This window comes from Ranitomeya variabilis, chromosome 2 (genome assembly GCF_051348905.1).
Source record: "Ranitomeya variabilis isolate aRanVar5 chromosome 2, aRanVar5.hap1, whole genome shotgun sequence".
NCBI lineage: Eukaryota > Metazoa > Chordata > Amphibia > Anura > Dendrobatidae > Ranitomeya > Ranitomeya variabilis.
Genome location: NC_135233.1, coordinates 342,007,994 through 342,033,097, shown reverse-complemented (window position 1 = coordinate 342,033,097; position 25,104 = coordinate 342,007,994). Strand labels below are relative to the sequence as shown.

At 43.8% G+C, this 25,104-nt stretch overlaps 1 protein-coding gene across 1 annotated transcript; it reads right to left on the bottom strand.

Annotated features, from left to right (window-relative positions):
- Window positions 1-3,612: 3,612 nt before the first annotated feature.
- P2RY10 (P2Y receptor family member 10) lies at window positions 3,613-24,866 on the bottom strand. Its single transcript, XM_077292461.1, has 2 exons — window positions 24,743-24,866; window positions 3,613-5,188 (listed from the first exon to the last, which is right to left on the bottom strand). Exons 1-2 carry the CDS (start codon window positions 24,841-24,843, stop codon window positions 4,195-4,197), a joined length of 1,095 nt encoding a protein of 364 aa, XP_077148576.1. The 5' UTR covers window positions 24,844-24,866; the 3' UTR covers window positions 3,613-4,194.
- Between the last annotated feature and the right edge of the window lie 238 nt (window positions 24,867-25,104).

The following is a 25,104-nucleotide window of genomic DNA, read 5'->3' as shown; positions in this document are numbered from 1 at the left end:
AAATGAACGCACGCGTCAAAAAACGCATGCGTTGCCGAAAACGCGAAAAAACGCATGCGTTTTTAATGTTAAGTATAGGGGAAAAACGCATGTGTTTTTTGCGTTTTTTAGCGCTAAAACGCAGCTTACAAAAACGCAAGTGTGAAACCAGCCTTAGTTAACATGTTTTTTTTATAAAAAAAAATATGCAAAGGCCATCCCACCACTCCACGGTGACCCTAATTGGGACAGTCCTAACTCTAATATTAATAACCTTACCTTTTGTCATGGGATATGCATGTGGATAAGGGCTGAGAAGGACTGGGCCCAGCTAGTGGACACACAACCATGGGAGACCACATCTATATAATGTCCAGCTCAAAGAAAAAGGCAGGCCACTCCTTTATATGCACATGATGCAAACAGACTGAAAATAAAACTAAGGATATGAACTGGGATATAAACTGGTGTGCATGCAGCGTGTAAGTACACATTGGCCACTGAACAGTGTGAAGTGATGGGATGGCTTGTGCATTTTTTTTATCAAAAAACTGTAACAACCCTGTCGGCATCACTGCATGGCCTTCCATCCCCCACCTGCCTGATACATCAACTCACTCACCCCGGGCCATGCTGTGAGTTCTGTCTGTCTGCTGCCGGCTCCATGCCGTGTGCCTCATGGCCGCTTGCTTTGTGTACATTTCCTGGCTGTGTGCATGGGGGGGGGGGGGCGCTGTCAAATCCAGATTCTTATTGAGTCTGTGTGCACCTCCCTATGGTGTCCCCGGCCAATTGCCTAGAGGCCTCTGATACTTAAGCCGTCCTCACCCATTGGAGGATGCCTGAGCAAACTATTTCCCTCAGTTAGTATTTGCTACTGAGCTGCCAGGTCATGTTCTGTTTCCTGTCTCTGAGGGCTGCAATACGCAGGCCTATCTGTGTCTAGTTCTAGTGTCTGTTACTGTCTGAACTCTGGTCTATGTCCGTTCCTGTTGTTTCTTTGATTGCCAATCCCACTCTGCTGTGCGTACCTCTGTATTCACTACCTCTGCATCTCTCTGCTCTGCTCACCACTACCTGTGGCTCTGCATCTCTCTGCCCTGTTTGCCACTACCTGTGGCTCTGCATCTCTCTGCTCTGCTCGCCACTACCTGTGGCTCTGCATCTCTCTGGTCTGCTCGCCACTACCTGTGGCTCTGCATCTCTCTGCTCTGCTCGCCACTACCTGTGGCTCTGCATCTCTCTGCTCTGCTCGCCACTGTCAGTGGCTCTGCACCTCTCTGCTCGCCACTGTCAGTGGCTCTGCACCTCTCTGCTCTGCTCATCACTACCTGTGGCTCTGCATCTCTCTGCTCTGCTCGCCACTGTCAGTGGCTCTGCACCTTTTTGCTTTCGGCTCCGCACTCTGTGGCTTTGCTGTGCTCTCGGTCCCACACTCTGCAGCTTTGCTCTGCTCTCGGCTCTGCACTCTGTGGCTTCGCTCTGCTCTCAGCTCTGCACTCTGTCGTTTCGCTGTGCTCTCGGCGGCTTCGCTCTGTGGCTCCGCTCTGCTCTCATGCTCCGCTCCTTGCGGTTCTGCCTTGCTCCACTCCTACGTTTCTGCTCCTGTCTGAACAGGTTCCTACCTGTTTCCATTTACCCTTCTGTCTGAACAAGTTCCTATATACTCTCCTGTCTGAACAGATTCCTACCTGTTTCCATGTACCTGCCAGTATTCCGGTACCTACCTGACCTGCCAGAGTTCAGCCCTGTCTGCCAGTCCTGCCAGTGTGCCAGTCGTGTCTGCCAGAGTGCCAGCCGTGCCCGCCTGCCCGCCAGTGTCTCTGCTGTACCCGTCTGCCCGCCAGTGTCTTTGCCGTACCCGTCCGCCTGCCAGTGTCACAGCTGTGCCTGCCTGCCTGTGTCCTGTCCCCCAGTGCGATCAGCAGCCACAGCCAGACACCGCCCTGGAGTGGTACCTGGTACTAGGTAGCTTTCTGCCGCACAAGTCTGACCTCACCATCAGAGGCTCTAGAGAAACACCTAGGAAGCTACTTAGTTACACCCCTTCCAGGGTAGTCTGGTCAGTGGTCCAGTGGGCCACACCCCCGGACCCCCTAGCCAACTAGTCTGGGCATGAGCGTTACATTAACTAAGTATCCTATATTATTTTCATGCACTATTGCTGTTTATTTCTTTACTGCAGGATATTCAATCTATATGTTTGTTTTTTCTGTTCAGTGGCCAGTGTGAAAGTGCGCTTTCATGCTGCATGCACACCAGTTTATATCCCAGTTCATATCCTATGGTTGGTGCCTAGTAGCTCCCCCTTTTGAAAGTATCACAGCTTGTAAACACTTTTTATAGCCAGCCAATAGTCTTCCAATTCTTGTATGAAGGATTTTCATCCATTGCTCCTTGGAAAATTTTTCCAGTTCTGTGAGATTCCTGGGTTGTCTTGCATACACTGCTATTTTGAGGCCTAGCCACAGGTTTTCAATGATGTTCAGATCAGGGGACTGTGAGGGACATTGTCAGCCCCCAGAGGAAGCCAAACGTGAAACGTGCGTCAGGGCGACAGACGTACACCTGGGTTATTTCCCACATGGGTAAGCAGTGTGCTGCACTTTTTTACACATGAGGACAATTTATCAAGCTTTCTAGTTCTTTTACGAGTACATAGCCTGTTCCTTTGACTTGGACAAGTATGTGAGAACATTTTTTCTGCACTAGGGTTCCATCTTGTGGCCATATCTTTTTACTGTCCATCTGTATACATTTTTTCTCAAGATTGGGACTCATAGTTGTCCTTCCTACTAGGTTCTTTTACTCTGATATATGATGTGATTGTTCATTGTCCTTATCTGCTTGTTTGTCATACCTATCATTACCCATGGTGATGTTCTAATTGTGTCCTCACCATCAATCTACTATACTTGTTTGCATTAAAGTATTACTGTTTGTCATTAGTTTTTATACATTGAGAAATAATTTCATATTTTTATTACCACCATGACTTTTAATTTAGTGTTACTTAATTTTGGGGCATATTGCTGTATTTTTTGGTAGGTTCTATGTTTATACTATGGTGTGGCAATCCTTATCCTATAGTATGTCTAGAAAGTAGTTGCTCAACTGAGTTGTACATAAGGAATACTGTTCTTTACAGGTTATTTATCTTTTTATATTACTCATAATTTACTTTTGCATCTGCTGCTTGGAATTTAATAATGTTACATAAAGAAGAACTTAGGTCATATGATATTGGGCATATAATATTGATGACTTGTCCTTAGGCTAGGTGACCAATATCAGATCGGTGGGAGATCGACATCCGGCACCTCCACTGATCATCTGCAACCAGATGTAAACATTGAACAGAGCTTTTTCACAAAACTTTATCGAAAGTGTAGTGGCCGCAAATGGACACCCAGCAGCTTCCGTGACACTAGGAACAAAGCTGAACAGCACAACTCTGATCAATGCTTACACCCAACCAGCACTGGAGCTGCTAGCCATTGATCAGTAGGGGTTCTGGGTATCAGATGGTCTGATATTGATGGTCTTTCTTCTCTGACAACCCCTTCAATGACATTCATACAATTGACGACATGGTATCAGACCATCTTAAACATTGATGACAAGTGATTTTCTAGAAATGATCTTTCATATATGAATTACACTGTATAATGATTCCAGTCTTTGAAATAATCCAAAATATTCATTTTACAAAAATACATATAGAGAATTTAATTAAAAATTGTATCTGGATTGGACAAGAACCCCTCGGTTTCTAGACCCATATGACCAAGCTGATCATCATTGAAGCCCACTGCTTAGTTGCTTTGACTAGTTGTTATTGATAGAAACACTTTAGTGATAGTATGGATATCCTCATGGTCCATTTATCAAAAATAAAAACATTTGTCAGTGCATTTGATTACATGAAGAAGTGGAAAGGAACCTTTATTAACCCATACCAACTTAAGTTTCAGCCCTCTCTATGGAGCCTTTTTCAAGCAGTTCCATCTATTGATATGACTTTTGACTCAAGCTAATGGAGGAAACAATAGAGATATTCCCAATCTAATATGTCCTTCATGCCATTTCTAAAGGAACTCTGCAAATTTGAAAAATTAAAGAAAATTCACCCTGGCATAGGAACATACATTTCATGAACAACTCAATAATATCGTTGTAAAATAAATAAATTGGAGTTGAAAAAAAATCAAGGGATCACCTAATGGAAGAAACACTTTCTTTGCTCATGAGACGAACACGGACCACGGAAGAACTACGCTTGGCCAATTCATTCTGGAACTCTGATGCAGTAAAATAATACAAGATGGGGTTCAAGCAACAATTGATACTGGCTAGGCACAGAGAGAATGGGTGGAGATCCATAACAACTTTTTGCACTGCACAGTTATGGATTATATTCGAGTTGAACATTACATAAAAAAAGAAAGTGATATGATATGGAGTGAAGCAGATAAAAAACACAGATGCGCAGGTTACTAGCATCTTTAAAGCCTTGTGTTTCTCCTTCATATTTACGCACCCTAATGAGTCAATTTTTAATTCTTTTTTTGTTTTTAGGGTACAGTATGCAATAACCATCAGAGGGATTAAGAAACCAGACAACTCTGCCCCTACAAGCATGATGACAACGGTCATAGTGTTCATCTGTTTCATTCCAAGATCAGCAAAACAACTAGTACTTGTGTTGCTTAGACCAGAGCTTCGGTATATTGGGAAAGGCAGACAGGCAGCTCCGACCACTATCCATACACCTACACAGATGGCGACATCATATCTCCTCTTCCATCCTTTGGCTTTGAAAGGGTTTGCGGTGAAGACGTAGCGCTGTACACTTATCAGAGTTAGAAACATGATACTTGCATACATGTTGAGATACTTAAGGTAAAAGCACAGCAAGCATAGGAAGGTCCGAAACGGCCATGTGTGGTTTACATAGTAATAAATCCGTAGGGGTAGTGACAAGACGTGAAGAAGGTCAGCCAATGCCAAATTGATCATGAATATAATGGCCTTGTTCTTCTTGTTGATGAAGCCCCTTAGAAGCCATAGAGCAACACTGTTTGCAAGTAGGCCAGGTATCAGTATGATGGTGTAGGTGACCGCATAAAGGGTATGCCGAAATTCCTGGGTATTGTTGCAGTTTGCCATGCTTCTGTTAGGCTTTTTTGTAGAAAATCTTCTTTGATATCTGCATAAATAAAAGGATAGTTTAACAACCTGAGTATTATGGCAAGACTTGTGTATTATTGCGAAGGTATGAAGGTATGAAGACTCATTAAGAAAATCCACTGGATGTATACTCAGATGGACCATCAGCTTCAGCACTGTTATTTTTAAAGTAGAGGAGCTGTCCAGTTTAGAGAATTTACTGTCATGTACTTTATTGGGAATTTTTAAGCTTATTTTTCATGGGTCCTCTCTTTAAAATTCAGATTTCTTTTCTAGAATGGTCTCCTGCTGTGAATAGCCTGTCCCGACTTACACAAACAATGGCCCAGATTTCACCTCTCTGCTGTCTAAAATCCCTGAGTGTCTATAATGCATATTCTCCTCATCACGCTTTCTGAAACTCAATGGGCACAAAACCAAATTGATCATTTTTCATCCATCTCACTCATCCCCCATCAGACCTACAGTACCTATCACAAAGAATGACTTCATACTGTCCCCTTTATCACATGCCCGTTGCCTTGGTGTAACCAATAACTCTGCTATGTCCTTAAAACCACACATCAAAGCTCTCCCCATCTTTTCCTGAATCCCAATTCCACTAAAATGATAGTGCATGCTCTCATCATCTCTCACCTGTACTACTGTACTGTCCTTCTCTGTGGCCTCCTAACAATCTTTCACCTTTTCAGGCCATTTTTAACTTTGTGGCCCAATTAAACCTTCTTTCTCCTGTCTAATCCTCCAGCTCTGCCCTTCACAAATCCCTTAACTGGCTTCCAATTCCCCAAAGAATCCAGTTCAAACTACTAACAACAATTTACAAGGCCGTCCATAATCTGTCTTCTCCATATATCTCACGTTATCTCTGGTCCTCACAAGACCTCTTTATGTCTTCCATTTTTTTACATTCCTCACCCAATAACCTTCAAGCATTTTCCAGAGCCTCCCCCATACTCTGTAATTTAGTACTTAAATCTTCCTAATGTCAGCCACAATTGGAGCTTTCAGATGCAGGGTCGTAATGATTGCGGTCACAGAGGTTGGGACTGGGCCTGTACGAGTGAGGAGCCTGCCAACGTCAGCACAAACTTCAACTGGATGTTTGTCCTCAGACACACATTCAGCTGAAGTGTTTTGTGGTGCAGGCCCGTGAGCTGCAATATATGCTGCCAGCCAGAGGCCAGCAACTGAAGTCGGTGTGCACATGACTGGGGGCACATGGGAGTGACGTCACTTGCACGCTGAAGTCAGCTGCCGGTTTCAGAAAAGGACGTCACTTGGCATGGGAGTGGAGGAAAGGTGAGTAGAATCTTTTTTTTTCCTATGCATTAAAGATCAATGGCAGAATGAGGGACACATACCAGGATGGGCACAAGATGATGAACATATATATTAGGATGCAGGATATGTATACCAGGATGGGGCCCAGGATAAGGGACTTATGTACCAGGATGGGGAACATATATACCGAGGATGTGCCCATGATGAGTGGCATATATATACTAGGATTGGCCAAGTATGGAGAAGATATACATCAGGATGGAGAATATATATACCAGGATGTGGAACAAATATACCAGAATGAGCCTAAAATGTGGAACATATATACCAGGATGGTCCTAGGATGGGGAACATATATACCAGGATGGGGAACATAGCAAGATGGAGGTCATATATACCAGGATGAAAGATATATATATGCAGGTAATGCATAGTGTCTGGTTCACAGCCTATTAGTCACGTGGCTAACGCCCATACTATTCGATTAGGCAGGCTGGCCAGCACTCTCTAAATGCATCCCAGTGAACACCCCTGTATACAAGACCCAACGTCCTGGGCTTGGCTGCACCTTGAAAAATAAAGTGCACAAAACACATATAAATATGTGAGGTATTGGTCGATATTTTGGCAAAGATATGCAAACCTGCAACACCCCGTGTAGGGTCCTCACGCTTGCGAGTCCTAACAATAAACTTAGTAGTAAAGCCACAAAAAAGGACTGAAAGTCCTCCAAAAATTCAAAAATACAGCTGAAAAGAGGCAGCACCGCTTACCTGCCCAGGTCTCTGAACAAATGAAGCCAACCCATGTAGTAAAGATGTCAGCAACACAGGTGCAAAATACTAAATAGACAGCCACTAACAGCCTACCAATTAATGGATGGGGTGACTGCTTAGTATATGTTTGCAAAATAGAGGCCTGTCGGCAATTGTAGCTTTCGACATTATGCAAATGAATGGAGAGAGACTCACATTTCTGGCCACGAATCAACGGACAGCTAAGCACCATGGGGTCCCATTCCCAGGGACCGACTCACTTTTATCAGACATTTATACTGTATCCTGTGGATATGCCATAAACATACCCAACAGGACAAGCCCTTTATGTATTGTCCTCCAATATTCAAGTCTGTAGTGTTCACCTAAATTTTGCTGTCACTAATTTCAGCCTCCATAAGGAAAATGGCCCAGAGCCACACTTCCAGCGAACAAAGCAATAATATATAAAATTCTTGGAGTAACTTCATGTTATATTCACTGTATGTATAATATATTTTCATTCAGTCCCAAGTTTTATAACCTATTTACAGATCTGTTTGGCTGTAAATTGCAGACATATCACACTGTCTGTACCTGTTAGTACCCATGTTAAAATAAGCATGTTGCAAAACAGGATATGTGTAAAGGGCGAGATTAATAATGCAAGAATGAGAAAAACAAGATGATCGACCACAACATAACAACAACATAACAAACAATCTCAGGGTAACATCTAATATACTCTGCTCAAGTCCTTGAAATGTTTAGTAAATGTCATACACATGAATAAAGCTAAAAATGATAAAAAATCTGCAAGAACTGTTCTTTATTTTAAGGCACTGTGCTATCTGCAGTTACCTAAAGAATCATTTAACATCGATGAATTATTGAGTTAAGATTCTCCACTTTTAACAATCCCTACTTGTTTAAATGGTTTCTTGGAAATACAAAGATTACAAATATATAAGGGGTAGTAGATTTGGATGATGATGCTTCACTATATATATTTTCAATACAGTAACCGTTGGAGGTACAGCTTCCCACTAACGGATGATGGAAGGATGACAGAGTACACAAGAGAACGTTATTCATGAAGAAGCAACAAACCTGGGGGTTACATCTTTCAAGAGGTAAAATCCTTAGCTGTTACAACAATATACGAAAGACAACAAGAAAGGTGGTTACAAAAATATGCAAGAGGCAACAAGTTTGGTGGTTCCACCGGTTTACATAAGGCAAAAGGCTTGGTGGTTATACAAGAGGCAACAAGTTTTGTGCTTCCAATAGATTACATGAGGCAAACAGCTTGGTGGTTAAAACACTTATAAAATACAACAGGCTTGGTGGCTGCCAGTAGATTATACTTGTTACCATCATAGCACTACCTCAGCACCTTTTCTGCCACACCGCAAAAATCTTTCAATCACTGTCTTGCAGTTCAGTACAGTGTTGTCATACCCATCCCACCACTCACCTCTTGACCTTTAGCAATCCTTCTGCAGTAGCTTTGTTTTGTCTGGATGATATGCACACATTTGTGGCCTACCTCCATAATTATTGCTTCACAGTTCTTCACACTTAAGCATCAGTCTCCTAGAATTCTCTGATGTGGAAATACACAGACTTCAGCGTCTACACTTCCTTTGGTGTGGTTTTCTCCTCGTGGTCTTATGGCAGCTAATCTTTATCCTATCAGGAAGCTATCGGGTTCATCCTGATGGTGTGTGCACTCTAAGGCCATGTGCACACGTTCAGTATTTTTCGAGTATTTTTCGCGTTTTTTCGCTATAAAAACGTGATAAAAACGCGAAAAAAACGCTTACATATGCCTCCCATTATTTTCAGTGTATTCCGCATTTTTTGTGCAAATGTAGCCTTTTTTTCCGCGAAAAAATCGCATCGCGGAAAAAAAAGCAACATGTTCATTAAAAATGCGGAATTGCGGGGATTCCGCACACCTAGGAGTCCATTGATCTGCTTACTTCCTGCACGGGGCTGTGCACACCATGCGGGAAGTAAGCAGATTATGTGCGGTTGGTACCCAGGGTGGAGGAGAGGAGACTCTCCTCCACGGACTGGGCACCATATAATTGGTCAAAAATAAAAGAATTAAAATAAAAAATAGTCCTATACTCACCCTCGATGTCTTCCCGCCTCACCGCTGCATGCTGCCGCTTCGGTTCCTATAGCTGCTGTGCGGTGAAGGACCTGTGATGACGTCACTGTCTTGTGATTGGTCGTGAGCGGTCATGTGACCGCTCACGTGACCGCTCACATGACCGCAACGTCATGGAAGGTCCTGCGCGCACACACCAGCTATAGGAAGAGGAACGGACGCCGCTGAGGAGATGTCTGGGTGAGTATAAGCATTTTTTTTATTATTTTTAAACATTCTATCTTTTACTATAGATGCTGCATAAGCTGCATCTATAGTAAAAAGTTGGTCACACTTGTCAAACAGTATGTTTGACAAGTGTGACCAACCTGTCAGTCAGTTTTCCAAGCGATGGTACAGATCGCTTGGAAAACTTTAGCATTCTGCAAGCTAATTACGCTTGCAGAATGCTAAAAAAAACGCGAAAAAAACGGAAAAAAAACGCAAAAAAAAAAATGCGGATTTCTTGCAGAAAATTTCCGGTTTTCTTCAGGAAATTTCTGCAAGAAATCCGGACGTGTGCACATACGTGTGCTGCATAAGCTGCATCTATAGTAAAAAGTTGGTCACACTTGTCAAACAGTATGTTTGACAAGTGTGACCAACCTGTCAGTCAGTTTTCCAAGTGATGCTACAGATCGCTTGGAAAACTTTAGCATTCTGCAAGCTAATTACGCTTGCAGAATGCTAAAAAAAACCCCTAATAAATATGTCGCCTGCGCCAAGATACTGATGTCTTGTAAGTCTTTGGTCTATAGCAGCCTTCAGCTTACAGGATCATACGCTCCCAGCTCTACCAGAAGAGCCAACTGTATGGGCGTCATTCTGACACTGATACAGTTCAAAATGGCACTTGCCAAAAAATCTGCTCCGAATCTTCAATGCTAGTCACAACACTGCTACTTTCCTTGTTTTCCCTTAAATTTTGTGTTTTTATGAATTTTGCCCATGGCATAGTTGTCCATACGGCCAGTATACCATGACACTAGGAGTAATGTCCTCTATAAGATATCACTCACTCGCACCCTGCACATGGTCAATTGTTGCATGTGTGGCGCCCCAGGGTCCGGGTCGTCACAGTAGCATTACTTTCCTCACAGGGAGAGTGATGTTACGCTTTAAGGCAAGAAGGGATAACTGCAACCAGGTACCACAAATATGCAACACATTCACACCCCAAGCCACCAGGGGGAGCTTTTGATCCTACTTGCTAGGTGACTCTCCATATATATATAACTGGTAGTCTGTAGGGAAAGTTAGTTAGTTCTTGCCAGGACACAGGCTGGATCAGTCTGAGGCAGCAGAAGGTTTTACGGAGCTGTGCCGCCGCAGTGCAGCAGCTCCTGGAAAGAGACATTGAGAAAGCCAAATACATTGCAGAGAGCGTGCAGGAGAGCAAAGCATAGGAGAGAATACCAGGGGGAGACTTGCCCTGAGCAGGCTGCCTCCTTCTGAGGCACAGAGACTGGTAGCCGGAACACCAAGGGTGTAAGGACCTCTATGGCTTACATCAGAAACCGGCAGCCTGAAGCCACCAGTCCTACGGGTTATGTCCTATCCTACCTGGGGGACAGAGAGAGAGATAACAACTGTGAGGACCTTATGTGGAGCTTTAAGCCGCAAGGAACTACAACACCATGGTGCTAGAGGAAGGCTTTTGATTTCCACCTGGGTAAGGGGACTCCTAACTAGCCTTCAAGCCAGCCAGACCCTGCCTGCCCTGTGATCTGGTGCTCTGGACTGCGGATGCTGAAGTCTTCAGTAAACCAAGGTAAAGAGACTGCAAACCTGTGTCCTCATTCTTTACTGCACTCCTCACCATCTTCCATCTACACACCGGGAGCCCTGGGGATATACTTCACCTGTGGGAAGTTATACCATCTAGCTGCCATAACATCACCCCAGAGGACCCCTTAAAGCAGCGTCAGTCCCCACTGACCGAATACCACAGGTGGCGTCACAAAACTTTATTCCCTTTAAAGACCTTTCCCTTTTACATGAGCGCTCAGGGCCATGGACCAGGTCGCAGCCACTGTGACATCCCCCTGTGAACCGCAGGATCCGGTACCAAGAACCCCACAGCCCTGGCGGGCGACTCACATGTTCTTATAAAAAACTATAAACTTACACACAAATGAATGTGCAAAATGTTCATGGCATTGCATTGAGGCCTTACTATATAAGGCATAATACATGTAGCACAATATAATGTTACATTTAGACACTTAGATCCTCACTGTCTGGAGGTTATTCCTCCTGTCAGTGTTCGAGTTTTAGTCATGGCTGTGGCACCGCCGTGGGTTCAGTAACCGCTCTGTCTATAGAGAGCGGTGGCTGTAACTGCCCCCTCGGCACTGACTAACAGCTCGCTCAGCATTAGGGCCAGCTGTCAGTCAGTGCAGAGGATGTAGTTACAGCTGCCGCTATCTATACATAGATTGGTGACTGAACCCGGCACCCCTCTGACTGAAACCTGAACGCTGCCGGAAGGAATAAAGTTAATTTCCTCCTGGCATCGAAGCTCCAAGTGACGGTGCTGGGCAGATTCAGAACGATATTAACCTGCAGATTAACTCAATATTTGCAGGTCAATAGGGTTTTTTCATTTGACAGATTCCCTTTAACCAACTATGTACTGTCTCCAACAAATTATTGTCAGCAATTGGTCATAAAAGCCAACAAAGTTGATGAGAGTGCTGGATGGTTAAGAAACCAGAGGGGTCCATGTTACCTAAGTCCTTATTTTTGTATGCCAGACATGGTGGGATTCCCAGTGATCAGTGAGAAAACCTGCCAATAACCGTTCTTTGTAGCGCCTCCTCTGGGGAAAATAAGAACTAAATTTTATTCTAATATAAATACAATAGAGAGGCTGACTTCTGGTCGATACTAAGTATGTTTCTAACAGTCAAGCGCACGGTCATGACTCACGTGGACCTGCGGGAGAACTGAAGGGTCCATCATGTATATCGCTATCAGTTGGGGGGATAAACATTTTCCTTTTTTACATACAGAGGTTAATAATAAAAAAAGAGTTAATGAAAAAATGATAAAAATAATCTTTTTTTAAATAATAAATACATTTTTTAATAATAATAGTAACAAAAAGTTAATAATGCGGTAAGTCCCAGTCCAACACAATACATTTGCATTTATTACATTTTTTACAGATATTTAAAAATACAAAGCCTACAGGTATGACAGTTTATGTATTAAAATGGCAACTTTATTACTTGAAAAATATAAAATGTAGAATATAGGATTATTGGTGTTATTGTCTCAGGAAAATTACATGATGTATACAGAGTATAGAAAATGGTGCATGGAGAGAACAAAAGAGGAATAACGACAATCAAGTGGTATATCAATACATACAGCATGTGTTTAGACAATGGCTATAGCAAAATACTGTGATGCTAAGCTGTAGTAAAAGAGTGAATAAAAAAATAGGGAGAACTGAAACAGACCTCTGACTTTTACTGCTCACAGTTGCTCATGGCAGAAATAGCTTACGTTCACCTCACAGGCACTTGCTGATTCCACCAGTATCCAGACCCTATTTTTTGCTAGGATGTTATAATCTTTTATTCATTGATTTTTTTCTGTCTCTGTACATGTGCTGTGATACCTGTACATTTTGTATTTGACTGCTGTCTATGACTGCAATTTTGTTTGCTATTTGCATCGGCACGCTGGTTTGCTGCCAATAACATGTCTAGGTTTTAGATATCTAAAAATGCAAAACGGTTCCACCTTCTCTGCAGTGTCAAAGATAAGCCTAAAATGTGAGATATCAAAACGAACAGAAAACACATAAAGGCATAACACAGGGAAACATCATTGAGATGATTGCTAAAAAATTGCTGTGAAAAATAGTCTTCAAGAGCAGAGGGGTAATCCTGCCAAAGAAGAGGGTCAGTATAAGGCCAGGTTCACATGGAGTTTTTTTTACATGGACTTTGAAATGGATCCACTTCAATATCCACATTAAAAAACAGTTCAAATACTCTTTGAATACTCTTCAAAATCCACACCTAATACCTCAGTCTGAACATACTGTAATAGTATGTGCACATAGAGTCTTTTTCAGGCAGATTCAGCCTGGACCCCGCCTAGAAAAAGTGCCCAGTAAACATTCAAAATGAGGAACACATGCACGGCAATGTCAAAATGACTTGCTGTGCATGTGTTCCGTCTTTTGAAAGTAATCTCTCCATCTCCTCTGTTGTCGGTGTGCGTGGGAATCACACTGTACACGGGTGACACGTTTCACACGCACCCATAGACTTGTGTGGGTGTGCCATCTGAATTTCGCATGCAATCGCAGCACGCCTCATTTTTCTTCAGTCCTATCTCAATCCAATTGGAGCTGAAAACGCAGATGAGCACACAATCATAGAATAACATTGGTCCGAATGCAATCTGATTTTTTTATCGGATTGCATTTGTCTGATTTATTCGCAAGTGTGAGCGAGCCCTGACAGTATCTGAACCGTTTTTTTTATTTGTATTTGTGATGTGGAACCTACCAAGCTTTGCAAGAAGAAACGCCAACTTTTCCACATTTTTGGCCATTGGCGATATTTCGATATTTATTTTTAAGTGCTTTAACAGCTCAAAGGATGACTCTTCGTGAGTCGGAGGTTTGCCAAGTTTATCCTCCTGAATATTTTTGCAGGGGTGTCTACTTTATGGGTTTACCGAAGTGAAATAGGTGTTTGATTTAGAAAAAAAAAGGCTAAAAGTGTCATATGTGACTCGAAATTTGTAACTTGTCACAGCTTTGTGGTTTAGGAGTCAGGTGGAAGTTGCAGACAAGTTAAGGTGGACTCATTTTATCTAATAGAGGATGTAAAACCTCATGGTGGTAAGCAGGCTCGGCTTTGGTGGCCAACCTCAAGGATGCTGTAATGGTAACGTCACTCAGGGGCGGGCACGGTGGTTAAGCACAGGAGTGAGGATAGTGGGGTCATTGGTGCCCTGGAAGTTTACTGTCTCCGCTTGAATGGTCCCCAGTGTGTGCTGCCCCTTTATGGCTGTCTGTCCTGGTGTTGTATGTCAGCTTGGGATATCACAGAACTAGCGCTTCACCTGACTAATACTAGGTGTCTAGGTTTATCTAAAAGTCAAGACATTAGGCCGGTTTCACACGTCAGTGGCTCCGGTACGTGAGGTGACAGTTTCCTCACGTACCGGAGCCACTGACACACGTAGACCCATAAAAATCAATGCATCTGTGCAGATGTCATTGATTTTTTGCGGACCGTGTCTCCGTGTGCCAAACACGGAGACATGTCAGTGTTCGTGGGAGCACACGTATTACACGGACCCATTAAAGTCAATGGGTCCGTGTAAAACACGGACCACAAACGGACGGTCTCCGTTTACAGTCCGTGTGCCGTGCAGGGGACAGCGCTACAGTAAGCGCTGTCCCCCCCACTGGTGCTGAAGCCGCAATTCATATCTTCTCTTCAGCAGCGTTTGCTGCAGAGAAAATATGAATAATAGTGTTTAAAATAAAGATCTATGTGACGTCACCGCTGTGATCTGCTTTCACTTTACGGCGGCACTCAGTGAGAGCGGGAAGCAGACTGCGAGGGACCCTGACGGACACCGGAATGTGAGTATGTACTGTTTGTTTTTTTTTACTTTTACGATGGTAACCAGGGTAAACATCGGGTTACTAAGCGCGGCCCTGTGCTTAGTAACCCGATGTTTACCCTGGTTACCCGGGACCTCGGCATCGTTGGTCTCTGGAGAGAGCGGTCTGTGTGACAGCTCCCACACAACGACTTTCCAACGATCACGGCCAGGTCGTATCGCTGGTCGTGATCGTTGGAAAGTTGCAGAGTGTGACAGTACCCTAACACATAGTTCAATGCATATTAGAAGAATGAGGGCCCTGCTCACAAGCTTAACCCCTTCATGACCGTGGGATTTTCCGTTTTTCCGTATTCGTTTTTCACTCCCCTCCTTCCCAGAGCCATAACTTTTTTATTTTTAGCGGGACGTAATTTTGAACGACATCATTGGTTTTACCATGTCGTGTACTAGAAAATGGGAAAAAAATTCCAAGTGCGGTGAAATTGCAAAAAAGTGCAATCCCACACTTGTTTTTTGCTTGGCTTTTTTGCTAGGTTCACCTAACCCCTTAGTGACAGAGCCAATTTGGTACTTAATGACCGAGCCAATTTTTACAATTCTGACCAGTGTCACTTTATGAGGTTATAACTCTGGAACGCTTTATCGGATCCCGCTGATTCTGAGATTGTTTTTTCGTGACATGTTGTACTTCAAGTTAGTGGTAACATTTCTTCGATATTACTTGCAATTATTTATGAAAAAAATGGAAATATGGCGAAAATTTTTAAAATTTTGCAATTTTCAAACTTTGTATTTTTATGCCCTTAAATCAGAGAGATATGTCACAAAAAATAGTTAATAAATAACATTTCTCACATGTCTACTTTACATCAGCACAATTTTGGAAACAATTTTTTTTTTTGTTAGGGAGTTATAAGGGTTAAAAGTTGACCAGCAATTTCTCATTTTTACAACACCATGTTTTTTTTAGGGACCACATCACCTTTGAAGTGATTTTGAGGGGTCTATATGATAGAAAATAACCAAGTGTGACACCATTCTAAAAACTGCACCCCTCAAGCTGCTCAAAACCACATTCAAGAAGTTTATTAACCCTTTACGTACTTCACAGGAACTAAAACAATGTGGAAGAAAAAAATGAACATTTTACTTTTTTTTGCAAACATTTTACTTCAGAACCATTTTTTTTAATTTTCACAAGTGTAAAAACAGAAATTTAACCACAAATTTTGTTGTGCAATTTTTCCTGAGTACGCCGATACCCCATATGTGGAGGTAAACCACTGTTTGGGCGCACCGCAGAGCTTGGAAGTGAAGGAGCACCGTTTGACTGTTTCAATGCAGAATTGGCTGGAATTGAGATCGGACGCCATGTCGCGTTTGGAGAGCCCCTAATGTGCCTAAACAGTGGAAACCCCCCACAAGTGACACCATTTTGGAAACTAGACCCCCCAAGGAACTTATCTAGATGTGTGGTGAGCACTTTGAACCCCCAAGTGCTTCACAGAAGTTTATAACGTAGAGCCGTGAAAATAAAAAATCGCATTTGTTTTCACAAAAATGATTTTTTCGCCCACAAATTCTTATTTTCACAAGGGTAACAGGAGAAATTAGACCACAAAAGTTGTTGTGCAATTTCTCCTGAGTACGTCGATACCCCATATATGGGGGTAAACCACTGTTTGGGCGCACCGCAGAGCTTGGAAGTGAAGGAGCACCGTTTGACTTTTTCAATGCAGAATTGGCTGGAATTGAGATCGGATGCCATGTCGCGTTTGGAGAGTCCCTGATGTGCCTAAACAGTGGAAACCCCCCACAAGTGATACCATTTTGGAAACTAGACCCCCCAAGGAACTTATCTAGATGTGTGGTGAGCACTTTGAACCCCCAAGTGCTTCACAGAAGTTTATAACGTAGAGCCGTGAAAATAAAAAATCTCATTTTTTCTACAAAAATGATCTTTTTGCCCCCAAATTTTTATTTTCACAAGGGTAACGGGAGAAATTAGACCACAAAAGTTGTTGTGCAATTTCTCCTGAGTACGTCGATACCCCATATATGGGGGTAAACCACTGTTTGGGCGCACCGCAGAGCTTGGAAGTGAAGGAGCACCGTTTGACTTTTTCAATGCAGAATTGGCTGGAATTGAGATCGGATGCCATGTCGCGTTTGGAGAGTCCCTGATGTGCCTAAACAGTGGAAACCCCCCACAAGTGATACCATTTTGGAAACTAGACCCCCCAAGGAACTTATCTAGATGTGTGGTGAGCACTTTGAACCCCCAAGTGCTTCACAGAAGTTTATAACGTAGAGCCGTGAAAATAAAAAATCTCATTTTTTCTACAAAAATGATCTTTTTGCCCCCAAATTTTTATTTTCACAAGGGTAACAGGAGAAATTAGACCACAAAAGTTGTTTTGCAATTTCTCCTGAGTACGTCGATACCCCATATATGGGGGTAAACCACTGTTTGGGCGCACCGCAGAGCTTGGAAGAGAAGGAGTGTCGTTTTACTTTTTCAATGTAGAATTGGCTGGAATTGAGATCGGACGCCATGTCACGTTTGGAGAGCCGCTGATGTGCCTAAACAGTAGAGACCCCCCACATATGACACCATTTTGGAAACTAGACCCCTTAAGGAACTTATCTAGATGTGTGGTGAGCACTTTAAACCCCCAGGTGCTTCACAGAAGTTTATAACGTAGAGCCGTGAAAATAAAAAAATCGCATTTTTTCTACAAAAATGATCTTTTTGCCTCCAAATTTTTATTTTACCAAAGGTAACAGGAGAAAATGGACCCCAGAAGCTGTTGTACAATTTGTCTTGAGTACGCCGACACCCCATATGTGGGGGTAAACCACTGTTTGGGCGCATGGCTGAGCTCGGAAGCAAAGGAGCGCCATTTGACTTTTCAATGCAAAATTGACTGGAATTGAGATCGGACGCCATGTCGCGTTTGGAGAGCCCCTGATGTGCCTAAACAGCAGAAACCCCCCAAAAGTGACCCCATTTTGGAAACTAGACCCCCCATGGAACTTATCTAGATGTGTAGTGAGAACTTTGAATGCCCAAGTGCATCACAGAAGTTTATAATGCAGAGTCGTGAAAATAAAAAATATATATTTTTTAACAATAAAGATTTTTTAGCCCCCAAGTTTTTATTTTCACAAGGGTAACAAGAGAAATTGGACCCCAAAAGTTGTTGTCCAATTTGTCCTGAGTATGCTGGTACCCCATATGTGGGGGTAAACCACTGTTTGGGCGCATGGCAGAGCTCGGAAGGGAAGGAGTGCCATTTTGGAATGCAGACTTTGATAGAATTGTCTGCGGGCGTTATGTTGCCTTTGCAGACCCCTAATGTACCTAAACAGTAGAAACCCCCAACAAGTGACCCCATTTTGGAAAATAGACCCCCCAAGGAACTTATCTAGATATGTGGTGAGAACTTTGAATGCCCAAGTGCTTCACAGAAGTTTATAATGCAGAGTAGTGAAAATAAAAAATATTTTTTTTCCCACAAAAAAGATTTTTTTAGCCCCCAAATTTTTATTTTCACAAGGGTAACAAGAGAAATTGGACCCCAAAAGTTGTTGTCCAATTTGTCCTGAGTATGCTGGTACCCCATATGTGGGGGTAAACCACTGTTTGGGCGCACGGCAGAGCTCGGAAGGGAAGGAGCGCCATTTTGCAATGCAGACTTTGATAGAATTGTCTGCGGGCGTTATGTTGCGTTTGCAGACCCCTAATGTACCTAAACAGTAGAAACCCCCACAAGTGACCAAATTTTGGAAACTAGACCCCCTAAGGAACTTATCTAGATATGTGGTGAGAACTTTGAAAGCTCAAGTGCTTCACAGAAATTTATAATGCAGAGTAGTGAAAATAAAAAAAATATATTTTTTTCCAACAAAAAAGATTTTTAGCCCCCAAGTTTTTATTTTCACAAGGGTAACAGGAGAAATTGGACCCCAAAAGTTGTTGTCCAATTTATCCCGAGTACGCTGATGCCCCATATGTGGGGGTAAACCACTGTTTGGGCGCACGGCAGAGCTCAGAAGGGAGGGAGTACCATTTGACTTTTTTAGCGCAAAATTGGCTGTCGTGTTTGGAGACCCCCTGATGTACCTAAACAGTGGAAACCCCCCAATTCTAACTCCAACCCTAACCCCAACACAGCCCTAACCCTAATCTCAACCCGATCCATAATCCTAATCACAACCCTAACGATAATCACAACCCTAACCCCAAAACAGCCCTAATCTCAACCCTAACCATAACCCTAATCAAAACCCTAAATCCAACACACCCCTAACCCTAATCCCAACCCTAACCCTAATCCCAACCCTAATCCCAAACGTAACACTAATCCCAACCCTAATCCAAACCCTAACCCTAATCCCAACTCTAACCCTAACTTTAGCCCCAACCCTAACTTTAGCCCCAACCCTAACCATAACTTTAGCCCCCGTCGTCACAAAAAAAGTTCAATGTAACCTTTTTTTTGTACGTCGCGTCCGCCATTTCCGCGGATGCGTGGCCGTAACTCTGCCCCCTCCTCCCCAGGACATAGACTGGGCAGCGGATGCGTTGAAAAACTGCATCCGCTGCCCACGTTGTGCACAATTTTCACAACGTGCGTCGGTACATCGGGCCGACGCATTGCGACCGCCCCGTACCGACGCAAGTGTGAAAGAAGCCTTAGGCTACTTTCAGACATAGCGCATTTTTGAGCGCTATTTTGCGGGCGCTTTTCAAAAATGCGCAATGTCATTTTCGTCTGCCGGCAAAGTGAATGAGAAATTCACTTTGCCGTTCAGACACACCGCAAAAAAACGCGGCGCTTTTGTCTGCAAACACGCCGGCGTAAAAAGAATTGACATGTCAATTCTTTACGCAGCGGCGTGTCTGCGTATCCCCCTAGGGCCCCATATTACCTTCCACACACAGCGCCTTTGTCCTGGGTGTCGGCGTCTTTGTACGGAGGGGTTGACACCCAGGACCGGACGTGACGTCGGACAGGAAGAGGGAAGCCCCCGCCCCCCAGTGAAGCAGCATGGAGTCCTTCTGTGTGTGTGTGTGTGTGCGCGTGTGTGTGCGTGTGTGTGCGTGTGTGTGCGTGTGTGTGCGTGTGTGTGTCCCCATGCGACGCTAGTGCCACCATTGTGCTAAGTCGCCGTATGGGACTACTACTCCCATCCGGTATTAGGATGGGAGAGTTGTCCCTGTGTCCGGCGACTTAGCACAATTGTAAAGTTACACAAAACACCTACACACAATACACATACATGACACACAGTACATACAACATATAACACAGAGTATATACTCACCAACAGCACACTTGTAGGCGAAGCCCTCGATCCTCCAGGAAAAAATCCAAAAATAATAAACCAAATTCATACTCCCTGTCCGCAGAATCCATAAAACGAGTGTCCCACGCCGATCGGCTGCTCTCCGGCGATACACTGCCAGGAGCGAAGCTCCTAGCAGTGTATCGCGTACTGTTCCGGAGTTCAATGACTCCGGCGTCTCGGTTAACAGCAGTACAGCTGTGTTGAACTTTCCCATGCAGCACTGCCGTTAAGCGAGAGTGCCGGGGTCAATGACCGCCGGTAAACTCGCTCGCGCATGCGCAGTGACACACCGACAGGAACTATGGCTCCTGTCAGTGTGTTGCTGCAGCCGTGGAGAGCAGACATATCTCTGGATGTGTCTGTTCTCCATGGAAAATCTTGATACGTGGCACTTAAATATGTGGCAATTAAATACGTGACACGTGGCACTTATACGTGATACGTGTCACTTAAATACGTGGCACTGAAATACGTGATACGTGGCACTTTGATACGTGGCACGTGTCTCTTAAATACGTGGCACGTGGCACTGAAAGATGTGGCACGTGGCACTTTGATACGTGGCACGTGGCACTTTGATACGTGGCACTGAAATATGTGGCACGTGGCACTTTGATACGTGGCACTTTGATACGTGGCACGTGGCACTTTGATACGTGGCACTGAAATATGTGGCACGTGGCACTTTGATACGTGGCACGTGTCACTTAAATACGTGGCACGTGGCACTGAAATATGTGGCACGTGGCACTTTGATACGTGGCACGTGTCTCTTAAATACGTGGCACGTGGCACTGAAAGATGTGGCACGTGGCACTTTGATACGTGGCACGTGGCACTTTGATACGTGGCACGTGGCACTGAAATATGTGGCACGTGGCACTTTGATACGTGGCACGTGGCACTTTGATACGTGGCACTTTGATACGTGGCACTTTGATACGTGGCACTGAAATATGTGGCACGTGGCACTTTGATACGTGGCACGTGTCACTTAAATACGTGGCACGTGGCACTGAAATATGTGGGACACGTTGCACAAAAAAGTTACATGTAGTTTTTTTTGTGTCGACGGTCCGCCGAAGCACGACGCATCCGTCGCACGACGGATGCGACATGTGGCAATCCGTCGCAATGCGTCGCTAATGCAAGCCAATGGAGAAAAAACGCATCCCGCAAGCACTTTTGCAGGATGCGTTTTTTCTCCAACGACGCATTGCGACGGAAGCCAAAAAACGCTAGTGTGAAAGTAGCCTAACCCTAACCCTAAATTTAGCCCCAACCCTAACCCTAACTCTAACCCTAACCCTAACTCTAACCCTAACCCTAACCCTAACCCTAATTTTAGCCCCAACTTGTCTTCTCCTGCCGGCCGGCAGATGGCAGCAGATGGCGGGCGCACTGCGCATGCGCCCGCCATGATAAAAAAGCCGGCTGGCAGGAGAAGACAGAAGAGGACCCAGGGACCCCGGGTGAGTATGTTAGGGTCCCCGAATCCCCCTATTTCTCTGTCCTCTGATGTGCGATCACATCAGAGGACAGAGAAATAACTGATCGCTTTTTTTTTTTTTTTTTTTTTTGCGGTCGCCGGTAAACTGTTAATTACCAGCGATCGCAAAGCAGGGGTCGGTGCAAATCGACCCCGATCATGTTCTTTGGGGTCTCGGCTACCCCCGGCAGCCGAGACCCCAAAGAACATCCGGGTGCCGGGCGGTGGGCGTACTGCGCGTGCGCCCGCCATTTTTTCCCGGAAAAAAGATGGCGGCGCCCATGGGGAGACACGAGGAGCACCGGGGGAGGTAGGTAAGTATTGGGGGGCTATTGGGGGCCATCGGGGACCACATTTCTCTGTCCTCCGATGTGCGATCACATCGGAGGACAGAGAAATTAAACGGCAAATCGCGTTTTTGTTTTTTTTGTTGCGACCGCCGGTAAACGGTTAATTACCGGCGATCGCAACTCGGGGGTCGGTAAAAACCCCCCGAATCATGTTCTCTGGGGTCTCGGCTACCCTCGGCAACCGAGACCCCAGAGAAAATCCGACTCTGGGGGGCGCTATTCACTTTTTCCACAGCGCCGTTAATTAACGGCGCTGTGGTTTAAGTACCCTTAGCGGCCGCCGTTAAAAGGCGTATCGGCGGTCGTTAAGGGGTTAATGCTAAAACTGACCAGCCATTATGATTCTCCAGGTCATTACGAGTTCATAGACACCTAACATGACTAGGTTATTTTTTACCTAAGTGGTGAAAAAAAATTCCAAACTATGCTAAAAAAAAAAAAAAAAAAAAAAAAAATTGCGCCATTTTCCGATACTCGTAGCGTCTCCATTTTTCATGATCTGGAGTCGGTTGAGGGCTTATTTTTTTGCGTGCCGAGCTGGCGTTTTTAATGATACCATTTTGGTGCAGATACGTTCTTTTGATCGCCCGTTATTGCATTTTAATGCAATGTCACGGCAACCAAAAAAACGTAATTCTGGTGTTTCGGATTTTTTTCTCATTACGCCGTTTAGTGATCAGGTTAAGGCTTTTTTTTAATTGATATATCGGGCGATTCTGAACGCGGCGATACCAAATATGTGTAGGTTTGATTTTTTTTTTATTGATTTATTTTGATTGGGGCGAAAGGGGGGTGATTTAAACTTTTATGTTTTTTTATTTTTTTCACATTTTTTTTTACTTTTTTTTTTTTACTTTTGCCATGTTTCAATAGCCTAGAAGCAGGCACAACTCGATCGCCTCTGCTACATAACAGCGATCATCAGATCGCTGCTATGCATCAGAAAATCAGGTGTGCTATGAGCGCCGACCACAGGGTGGCGCTCACAGCTACCGGCGATCAGTAACCATAGAGGTCTCAAGGACCTCTATAGTTACAATACTGAAGCATCGCCGACCCCCGATCATGTGACGGGGGTCGGCGATGACGTCATTTCCGGCCGCCCGGCCGGATGCGGTAGTTAAATGCCGCTGTCTGCGTTTGACAGCGGCATTTAACTAGTTAATAGCGGCGGGTGAATCGCGATTTCACCCGCCGCTATTGCGGGCACATGTCAGCTGTTCAAAACAGCTGACATGTCCCGGCTTTGATGCGGGCTCACCGCGGAGCCCTGCATCAAAGCAGGGGACCTGACGTCGGACGTACTATCCCGTCCGAGGTCAGTAAGGGGTTAAAATCTATGAGGAAATAAGGGAGATACAGAAAAAAAGCAAAAAAAAGTACTTGTTGTGTAAGGTCCAGACATCTACATAATAAATAAGGGAATTCAACTAACGCTGCATGAATCGGTTACCAGCCAGGATCTGTACAAGTACAGATAGAAAGTGCTACTGAGTGCATGGAAGAGAGAGCAGGGGATAGTTCATTAGATTTGTGAGGTAAGGTGACAGTCTAGTTTAAAGAAATGTGTTTTTAGGGCATGCTTGAAACTTTGGATAATAGGAATTAATCGGATTGTCTATGGTGGTGCATTCCAGAAAACTGGTGCAGCATGAGAGAAGTCCTGGAGACGGGAGAGGGAGGTTCAGATCACAGTGAATGTTTGTCTGAAGTCATTAGAAGAACAATGAGGGCAGGTAGGGTGGTAGACAGAGATGAAGAATATGTTCAATTCCTTTTTATCCTATTCTTCATTGAAAAGGACTTTGCAATTTTGGAAATTTCACTATACTATATAAGGTCATTGATAAATCTGTCATGGAAAAATTTGGTCTGGATAAGTGTTGGTCATTATATCGTGGTGGTCTAGAGAGCTGCCACTTCAATTTATCACAGAAATAATGTGACAAAGCCTAATATAACAAACTGGGGATGCACCCCAAATAAAACATCAAATGAATAAGGGGGTCTGTCAGGTTCCTATTAGTCCTCCAGTGTTGCTGATGGTGCTTCAGACTACACTGCCTTTTGTATCAATAGACTCCAACACAAGTGTGAAGAAAACAAGAACTCTGCAGCAGGGCAATGGGATATTCCTTTCTGAGTTGCCAATTTGACTTTTTATATTTTCTGGACGTCGTATCAAAAAATCATGGACAGACAATAATTTTTCTGGACACACTGGAAAACCATTAAGAAATCATTATGATTATCAGTCACACATGTCTACAGCCCATAATTATATGAAGACATCAGCTGCAATTACTGTAAACTGTAAAATAATGATAATTACAGTTACAATTATCTGTATAAGTTTCTTCAGCTTTAAAAAAAATCACGGAATGTCTTAATTATTTTTACGGACAGGGCAAAAAAGTGACCAATTTTTGCAAACTGTCCTGGAAATCCTGGGCGGTTGGCAAACCTGATTCCTTTTACCAAGAAAATACATTAGACTCACTTCTGAATTAATGTTAGTATTACAGTTCTAATATTCTAAAGATTCATTAATAATAATTACAGTGATATGAAAGCTTACCTTCTCAATACTGAGCGACTGTGATCAGTCTGTGCTGCACAGCTCACATGGAAATAAACCGTTATGAGGTTGAGATCATCTGCGCAACATGAGTAATACATAATAAGGAAGAACTAGACTACTGGAGGTACTGTAAACCACAGCTCGCTTTCTTTGCTGGTGTGGTTGAGTTGTAAAGACAGTTTACGTAGGTTGCAGGCACCTCCTGACTCTGTATGGTTTATCTAGACAGTGATGAGTGTGACCTGCTGGAGAAAGCAATTTCTCAAGCTCTGGGGCACATTATGAGCTGCTAAATAGCATCGGTCGAAAGCAATTTCAGACTTTAAGCGACCCAATTTGGTATCCTCTATCATTGTGGA